The sequence below is a fragment of the Atta cephalotes genome (genome assembly GCF_000143395.1).
Source record: "Atta cephalotes unplaced genomic scaffold scaffold00106, whole genome shotgun sequence".
Classification (NCBI taxonomy): domain Eukaryota; kingdom Metazoa; phylum Arthropoda; class Insecta; order Hymenoptera; family Formicidae; genus Atta; species Atta cephalotes.
In genome coordinates, this window is record NW_012130170.1 from 168,350 (window position 1) to 177,900 (window position 9,551).

The 9,551-nt window shown below is 32.8% G+C and overlaps 1 protein-coding gene across 1 annotated transcript in view; it reads left to right on the forward strand.

The window, feature by feature from the left end:
• Window positions 1–1,960: 1,960 nt before the first annotated feature.
• The window catches only part of LOC105625060 (kinesin-like protein unc-104), a 12,709-nt gene continuing 5,118 nt past the window's right edge, over window positions 1,961–9,551 (forward strand). The window contains exons 1-16 of the mRNA XM_012206403.1: window positions 1,961–2,060; window positions 2,180–2,262; window positions 2,356–2,434; window positions 2,729–3,074; window positions 3,161–3,416; window positions 3,530–3,532; window positions 3,818–3,975; window positions 4,088–4,227; window positions 4,641–4,679; window positions 5,414–5,551; window positions 5,696–6,142; window positions 6,235–6,440; window positions 6,509–6,626; window positions 7,311–7,483; window positions 7,819–7,997; window positions 8,589–8,726. Of these exons, the coding sequence (XP_012061793.1) occupies window positions 1,961–2,060; window positions 2,180–2,262; window positions 2,356–2,434; window positions 2,729–3,074; window positions 3,161–3,416; window positions 3,530–3,532; window positions 3,818–3,975; window positions 4,088–4,227; window positions 4,641–4,679; window positions 5,414–5,551; window positions 5,696–6,142; window positions 6,235–6,440; window positions 6,509–6,626; window positions 7,311–7,483; window positions 7,819–7,997; window positions 8,589–8,726 (2,603 nt within the window). The remainder of the gene's footprint in view (window positions 2,061–2,179; window positions 2,263–2,355; window positions 2,435–2,728; window positions 3,075–3,160; window positions 3,417–3,529; window positions 3,533–3,817; window positions 3,976–4,087; window positions 4,228–4,640; window positions 4,680–5,413; window positions 5,552–5,695; window positions 6,143–6,234; window positions 6,441–6,508; window positions 6,627–7,310; window positions 7,484–7,818; window positions 7,998–8,588; window positions 8,727–9,551) is intronic.

Consider the following 9,551-nt stretch of genomic DNA (forward strand, 5'->3'; position numbering starts at 1 on the left):
TGACGTATTTGTATATAATATATTAATATGTCGTATTTTTTTTAATTATCGACCTACACGCACAATTTTCTGAGCAATGCATGAATGCATTATCTCACATACTCCTCGCATCGACATATAATGACGTCAATATACCTTCATAATATATGACATCCATCATTTGTATTAACGATATTGATTTGTGAATATTTATAGAAAATTAGACGAGTTTGATTCTTCATTAAGTTTTTTTTCTGACATAATTTGATATCATGAGATTTGATCGGCTACTAATCGAATATTTGGAAAATTGATTTGTTTAGATTATTTTTCTTTTTCGTTCATTCTTTCCTGCAAACGCTCGCCGATTAATTAAAATAAATATTTCATCTCTCGCATTAATATGACACGTCTTCAGTTTTCTACAAATATAGATCAGTCACAGTACTAATTAATTAAAATAATTCTCCTGTATCCGATAATTCACATATATTTCTGGATGGATCAATGGCCCGCACAAGTTTCCTACGATGCTTGTAAATATATATCTATAAAGTGTTGTTATCATTTGATCGGCCAATAATTACGTGAATTCAAACGTTGAAATCTTTTATGTCTAATGAGACATAACTAGACAACATATTTGCATAAATTTAAATCATGTAAAACTCAATTTAAATTTAAATTTAACAAAAGTACGGATCAATCTTATATGATCATTAAAAATGTAAAGTGATACATATTTAGTTTCAGTGGTTTAGGTCAACGATTAATGATCCCTATGTAAAAAATATATTTCGCATACGATAAAAAAATAAATAATGTATATAAATATTTTAATTATATTTTAATTATCTATAAATAAATACCTAATACAAACATGTAATAAAAACACATTTGAATTTTACATAATATTTACATAATAAGTCTGATACAAAATGATCCGTCTGATTTCAGTAGTTTAGATCAATGATTAACGATCCCTGTATGAAAAATTTTATACTCAAGAAAAAAATATACTATGGCATTTTAAATGTAATAAAAAACACATATTACATATAAACCTTACATAAAACAAGTTTCCTTCCTTAAAAACAAGTTTGATATAATAAATCTGATGTAACAAGTCTGATGTAATCTATCTAGTTTCAGTGGATTATATCAGCAATTAACGATTTCCGTATCTGATAAAGATATTTCACACACAAAAAAATATACTTTGAATTAATATACTTTGAATAAATATATTTTGAATTTAATAAAAAGACACGTGAATCTTATGTGATCTTTAAGAATAAGTCAAAATCTGTTGTAAGTGAACTATCTAGTTTTAGTAGTTTAGGTCAATAATTAACAATTCCTGCTTGTAAAATATTATATTTATACAAAAAAAATCTACATTTAAATTTAATGAAAAGACATAAATCTTACATGACATGTAAGATTTATGTCTTTGTAAGAACAAGTGGTAAAGTGATTTATCTAATTTTAATAGTTTAAGTCAACGATTAACTACACGAAAAATATTTCGCGCATGAAAAAATACATTCATTTTTAATTTAACAAAAAGACACAATCTTACGATTCTTAAGAATAAGTCTGTTGTAAAGTGATCTATTTGATTTTAGTGGTTTAAGTCAACAATTAAAGACGTGAAAAATATTCCGCGCGCGAATATATTGTGTAAACTGCGCGCTACGTTTTTTTTTTTATTCTTTCTTATTCATCTCCATGGAAAAGTATCGGAATAATATATTAATAACTGAGATATATTCTTAGATATGAAGACTATAGAGTAATTTCGTAGCAGGTTTTTTGCCGCATACTTGCAATAAACGATATTAAACGTAAAATTAATTAATTCGACAATTACCGAGACGTTATTTTGTTATAGAGAGACGAGTGAGAGAGGAAATTATCGCCAGCACCGCCGCCGACTTGATCCGACGTTAAATTAAAAAGAGAAGAAAAAATAGGAAAAATGTCGTCGGTTAAGGTGGCGGTGAGGGTACGGCCCTTCAACTATCGCGAGGTCAGTCGTCAGGCACAATGTATCATAGAAATGACGGGGAGTACTACTTGTAAGTACTACTTCTAACATGCAGCTTAAATCGAACAATTTATGAAATAATCAGTTTATTTATTTCATTATCAGTTTATCGTTCGTGTACATATTTATTCGTTACTTTTTCTTTTGCAGCCATAGTGAATCCGAAAGCTACACCAGGAAGCAAAGAAGCGATCAAGAGCTTCAATTATGACTATTCCTACTTTTCTATGGACGTAAGTACTTTTTCAATATAATAGTTATTGACGTGATACCCTTATGTTTAATTGGAGTAAAATTTAATTTTAAAATTTTTTAAATTATTACAGCCAAATGATGAGAATTACTCATCTCAGCTCATGGTTTATAAGGATATCGGTGAAGAAATGTTGGAACATGCTTTTGAAGGTAAATATTAATTAACAATAAAAGACATTTTTTCTAACTATTTGTTTAAAAAATCGTTTAAAGAAATAATTAAGACAATATTGTATTTTAAAGGATGTAAATGACTTAATAATTTTTTTATGAAAAACGATTGTAAATAATCACATGTTATTAACATTTTATTAATCATATGTTATTAATAATTTTAGTTCTTAGATAAACTTATAAAGATCATTGTCTTTCAAAGCGAAATTTGGTTAATTTGGTTTTACTAATAAATAAGATATAATTCTCTTTATTTTTTTTGCGATGCAGGCTATAACGTTTGCATTTTTGCATACGGTCAAACTGGCGCCGGTAAATCTTACACCATGATGGGTAAGCAAGAAGAAGGGCAGGAAGGAATAATACCACAGATTTGCAAAGATCTGTTTAGAAAAATCAGTTACACATCTAATGAGCGATTGAAGTACTCGGTAGAAGTGAGTTATATGGAAATCTATTGCGAGAGGGTACGCGATTTGTTAAATCCGAAAAATAGGGGAAATCTTCGAGTAAGAGAACACCCTCTTTATGGACCTTACGTCGAAGATCTTTCTAAGTTAGCTGTATTATCATACGAAGACATTCACGATCTCATAGACGAAGGTAACAAGGCCAGGTTGGTTTCATGTTCAGTAACTGAAATTTTATAAAAATTATTTTTATAGCACTAATACGTGCACAATGTGTTGAAATATATTCTAGAACTGTCGCAGCAACCAATATGAATGAAACATCTAGCAGATCACACGCAGTTTTCACGATATTCTTTACACAACAACAACAGGATAGTACCACTGGTTTGATGACGGAAAAAGTTAGCAAAATATCGCTGGTCGATTTAGCCGGATCCGAGAGAGCTGATTCAACGGGTGCGAAAGGGACACGATTGAAAGAAGGAGCTAATATTAATAAGAGTTTGACGACTCTCGGGAAAGTTATCAGTGCTCTGGCCGAAATTGTAAGTATCATACTTTGCTCAAATCTGTGTGTTACATTAAACATTGAATTTATCTTACATTAGATATTATATTTTTGTCATTATTTTACTTGTTTGCTATTTTGGATTGTTAGGCGGTAAGTTCAGTAAAACTAATACTATAATTCAAAGAATATTTAATTATAATAAGTATTACACGTTAAAATAATATATTTAATTGTAATATTTTGGATGTAATATATTTTGTGTAATATATTGAGTGCTTTCCATTTAGTCGGCACAAACATCATGCTATTTTTCGTGACATTCAGAGAGTAGCAAAGATAGAAAGACACTTGTTTCGATTTATAGATTGTAGATTTGTGATAGATTTACCAAATGAAAAGCATAATGATTATCGACAAATTTGTGTTTCTCTATAGGCAACAAAAAAGAAGAAGAAAGCCGATTTTATACCATATAGAGACTCCGTTTTAACATGGTTATTGCGGGAGAACTTGGGCGGAAATTCAAAAACTGCTATGATTGCAGCAGTTAGTCCTGCCGACATCAATTACGATGAGACGCTTTCAACCTTACGGTAAAATTTATTATTTACTACATATTTTTCGAACTAATTCTTGAAATTTAAATGACTTAATTAAACGTTTAATTAATGATTAGATCTAACAGACTTACGTTTTTGTTTACAGATACGCGGACAGAGCGAAACAAATTGTCTGCAAAGCTGTGGTCAACGAAGACGCGAATGCCAGACTTATCAGAGAACTCAAAGAAGAGATACAGAAATTACGCGAACTTCTAAAGCAGGAAGGCATCGACGTACAAGAAGGTAAATTAAAAGCATTTTTAGAAAATTATTAGAAATCATAACATTAAATTGAATTAGAGGACTTTTTATTATAAAAAGCATATACAGACAAGGACAGACTATATATAGATATGCTAAATTGAATAATGATCAAATATAAATCTTAAATTATAATCGTCTATTTAAATTCGCGAAATATGCAGAATATTGAAGTACTATTCATAAATATAACTTACTTTATCTATTAGTTGACTAGTATAATAATAATAATTGCATAGATTATAACAGAAATTATTCAGAGAATCACAATGCTGATTGCACGTGTTGCAAACGTGAATTCTTAGCTGCTATAAACTAATTGCAATTGCACAGCGCGCGACAGGCAATCCATTCACATAGTATTCTTCTCTTTGTTTTCCTTGCGCTCGACGTAGGGCCAGATGGCAAAGTTACATACGAAAAGAAAGAACCTAGTAAGTAAAAATGCTCCATTGCAAGCAAAAAGTACAACCAGGACGGGCATCTCTTGCGCCTCTTTTGTAAATATTTTGTTGTTATATTTTATTTATGCGTTCTTATTTCATCGCTAAGCGCATAATATTTGTTATTGATACATCGATCTTCTTAATTTTTATATGTTTGCTTCGCGAATTTCTTTATTTTTCTTTCTTTTTTATCACTGTTTGTTCATTACTGTATGTCTTGTTAATGTCTATTAATTGCGCTTCCCTCTCTCATATATTTCACAATTAGTACTTTTTTGACAATTCTTAAAATTTAAATGAAAATCTAAATTAATATAATTGATTATGCTTCTATTTATAAAAGCAAAAAATGTATTTTAAAAATAAAATATTACATTTATGAAAGAGAAAATTTGACACAATGAGGATGCCAAATTAATTGAATTTATTCGAAAAATATAATAGATATCAAATGGCGATTAGATCATGCTTATATTTATTAGAGCATGCCGGTGCTCTGTAAAAAAGTATCAGTTCACTAGTTATGTTTTTACATTTTTAGAATGAAGCAACAATATGTAGCAACAATACAAACTTTACAGCTTCAGAAATACTTCTCTTCATCAGCCACTGCTTTAATTATGGCTTTTGATGTTTACGACTCACGATACCGACTCTGACGCTTGCTATTTTTAATATTACAACCGCCGTTTTCTCGACTCCTAACGGTCTTCATTTTGCAGGGGATGAAATTATTAGAACGAACAAGCGAAATGAAGAAGACACTAAGGAAACTCGACCAAGAATTTCTTCTCATACTACATCCACCATTGCCGAAGAGGCGGTTGAACAATTGCAAGCGTCTGAAAAATTAATCGCAGGTACGTATCTGTAAACTGCGATTATTCTGATAGTCTTTTTTATTCTTATCTCATTAATAATCAATTATAAATATGTAATGCGAAAAACAACAAATATTCTTATAGTAGGTATTCTTTTTATTTGATTCTTTACTTTTGTTTTAGAACTGAACGAAACATGGGAAGAGAAGTTAAAGCGAACCGAATCAATTCGCTTGCAACGTGAGGCAGTTTTCGCCGAAATGGGAGTCGCTGTGAAAGAGGACGGAGTCACAGTGGGCGTCTTCTCCCCTAAAAAAACACCGCACTTGGTAAATCTGAACGAGGACCCTCTCATGTCAGAATGTTTGATCTATTACATCAAGGATGGATTCACACGTATTGGTAGTGCCGAGGCGCACGTACCTCAGGATATCCAGCTATGTGGCCCACACATACTTAAGGAGCATTGCGTTTTTGAGAACCATGAGGGCATTATAACTCTGATACCGAAGAACGGAGCCTTGATTTATGTCAACGGTCGCGAAGTAACTGAGTCACTTATCCTAACGACTGGCTCACGTGTCATCTTGGGAAAAAGCCATGTTTTCCGATTTAATCACCCAGACCAAGGTATGCAATACTTGGATTTATTTGTTAATGAATTATAAACATTTAGTGGAATGTATGAATAAAATATTGTATCTCTGTGTTCAATTATGCAGTACGTGAACGGATAGCGAATGGCTCCCCGGCGGAAACTCCTGGCAATAACGAACCATTAGCAGACTGGAATTTCGCACAGGTCGAGCTATTAGAAAAACAGGGAATCGATTTAAAGGCTGAAATGGAAAAAAGATTACTTGTACTGGAGGAACAGTTCCGTAAAGAGAAGGAGGAAGCTGATCAATTGTTTGAAGAGCAGCGAAAGGTATATATAATATGAATACATCATGTCTTTTTAATAATGTCGTTTAATTGATTTTTTTCTGTGAATAGAGCTACGAAGCACGGATAGATGCTCTACAGAGGCAGGTGGAAGAACAAAGTATGACCATGTCTATGTACAGCAGTTATACACCAGAAGACTTCAACAACATCGAGGAAGATATTTTCGGTGAGTGTGGAAAAATGTGTCGCTTTCGAGTCTTAATATACTTTAGTATAGCTATACCTGATCGACTGGGCATCGTCTTACTGTACCTTTCACGTAACTCTTCAGACTTACAAATGTCTTTCACACCATTGAAAGTTTATTGCATGCTATAAAGCCTTATGTTGTCGATGAGACATAGCACATTCAAAATATACTTGACACTTTGATTGCTAAGCTGCTTTCATTAAGATTACAAGCTGAACTTAATAAATAATAGTAACTAATAAATAATAATATATATTTTTTAATAGTTTATTATTGTTTTGTGTCTTAATATAATTTATATTACAATATTAATTTAAATAAACCGAGAAGTGTTTAAATACAAATAAAAGAGAATTGTATTTATATATTCACATATGAATGTTACCAAGCACTTGTAAGACTCGCTTTGACCGAAAATGTTTACTTTTTAATAATTTATATTATTTCTCTTTAATGCTTTAAATACTTAATACTTAGTAAGATAATTCTTGAAATCGTGTAAATAAAATTGCCGTTTATAAATGAATAAGATTTTTAAATTTTATACGTCATCCAAATATGAATGATATGACTGTCAAAGTGTTAACAAAGTAATTGGTGTTATTTCATCAAACGCTTGGCTTCTCTGACTGTTTTGCCTCGTAATGGCTTGCATTTCAGTCAACCCATTGTTTGACGCAGAGAGCAACTGGACCGAGAGAGAGTTTCAACTGGCCGCTTGGGCCTTCCGCAAGTGGAAATATCATCAATTCACGAGTTTACGGGACGATCTTTGGGGCAACGCGATATTCCTCAAAGAGGCTAATGCTATATCCGTTGAACTAAAAAAGAAGGTATAGTCGCGGAAATGTACGACGGATAATTCTTGGCACGGCTTTCTTTCACTTGCGTTTACTACCTCTGCACTTCTGTTCTTTATACTTTTGAATACGGGAATATGAACTTTGAACTTCTTTTAATGTTAATGTGAATTACGTTTATTCGTATGATCTTCGCGTAATCTACACATAAGTGCTTCTTCAAGTGTAATGATAGTTATTTGCAGAATTTAATATTGCACAAAGAAAATTTATACAAAAATGGTATCTGTTAAATATGTTAAATTTAAAAAACTAAGGAAATATTTCCGTTGTATAATGGGTTTTATAATATTAATTTTCTTTTCTAGGTTCAATTCCAATTTACCTTACTCACGGACACCCTTTATTCGCCCTTACCTCCGGATCTCTTGCCTGTTATGGACGAAGAAGAGGAGGATGAAAGACCCTTCCCACGCACGATTGTCGCCGTTGAAGTTCAAGATATGAAAAATGGTGCTACGCATTACTGGACCTTGGACAAGCTAAGGTTTGTTTTACTGCTCTTTTACGTTTTATGACTTGTTTAATTAACAAAACATTCGAGCTGATACAGATAAAATGTATTTTGCCACTAAGAAATAATTTTTATTAATGATCATCAATTTGCCGACAAAATTAACAACACTCTATGGAGTAATTTTCTAGCTAAATTACAATGGCATTTAAATCATCAAATTTATATATTCATATAGCATGTTCTTTATAATTATATTTAATTTCTTATTATAAAACAAGATCCTTTTTTATACAGCGATCGACGATTTCTTTTCTATTTCATTACCGTTGCACGAATGCACTTCTTGTGCACTTAATGAAAATCATGAAAATTATCGACCTGCATCAAAAGTAATATGAAAACATTTTTATAACAATATGCAGTCGCGAGACGACCAAAAATTCTTCTGCGTGCACTAGATTGCACGATGATTAAGATCATAGAGTTGAATTTTAAGTTGCGGGCCTTTCTTCGCTAATCGAGCGAATTCACAGCTTATACTAAAGTAAGACTCGGTCCGCATTCGGCTTAAAGGGATCGCACGGTCCACTCACGCGAAGTAATGACATGTATGACTTGTAGACAGCGCTTGGAGCTGATGCGACATGTGTACAACGAGGACTCGAGCCCCAGCACTCCGGAGGCCAAAGAGGATATTTTCCAATGTCTTACGATCTACTCTAATCCGAAGTTCTCGCTCGCAAATCTTTTGCCTTCGAGGTTGGTGCTCGAATGCGCGAGGCTCTCCTCTTCGCCATGTAATACGCTTTAAACACCCTCGGCCTTCGAAGAATCTCCTTATCGCTGGCGCAAAAGTCCGTTTTCACCGCCATGCGTTTGTCGTTTTTTGCTCTGTCTGTCTTGAGAGGCTTTTCTCGGTATGATAACGCTGTGTGCCCTCCAGATACGAAATGGGCTTTGCACTTTGAACTCGCGAAACTTATCGGTTGAATCTGCATGGTTTCCTTTGATAGATTTGTAGCGCAAACGACGCAAATTGGATTGGAATGAGTACGAGCCTTCGGCTCGCCAAAAGTTATGCCATCGTTTACGCAGCACCGCTTCCGCTGCTGTGAACATCTCTATTGCTATCTAAATGTAAAGAAAAGCGTCTCGTTGCATTCTGTGCACGTCTATCTCAACACCGACACATCTTCTAGTTATTTCTTGCTGAGCTCGTGTCCTCACTATTTCGCTTTCCAACTTTGTCATGCACGTACATTTAATCAATTTGATCAAGAAAGCGACGAAGAAAAAAAGAATATTAAACACGTAAAGGGAAGTTTCAGGTTTTATAATAAACACATAAATATTTCAATGTTTTTTTTATAAATTATTACATAGCGCTTGCTTACAAATATTATATAAATAATATAAATAACATTTGCCCTTATTATAAAACAAAGCTTTTTGATAGAAAGGTTGCTTAAACTCGCAACCCCATAAAAATATTACACACACACACACACATACACGCGCGCGCGCACACACACACACACACACACACACACACACACACACACACACACACANANATATATATTA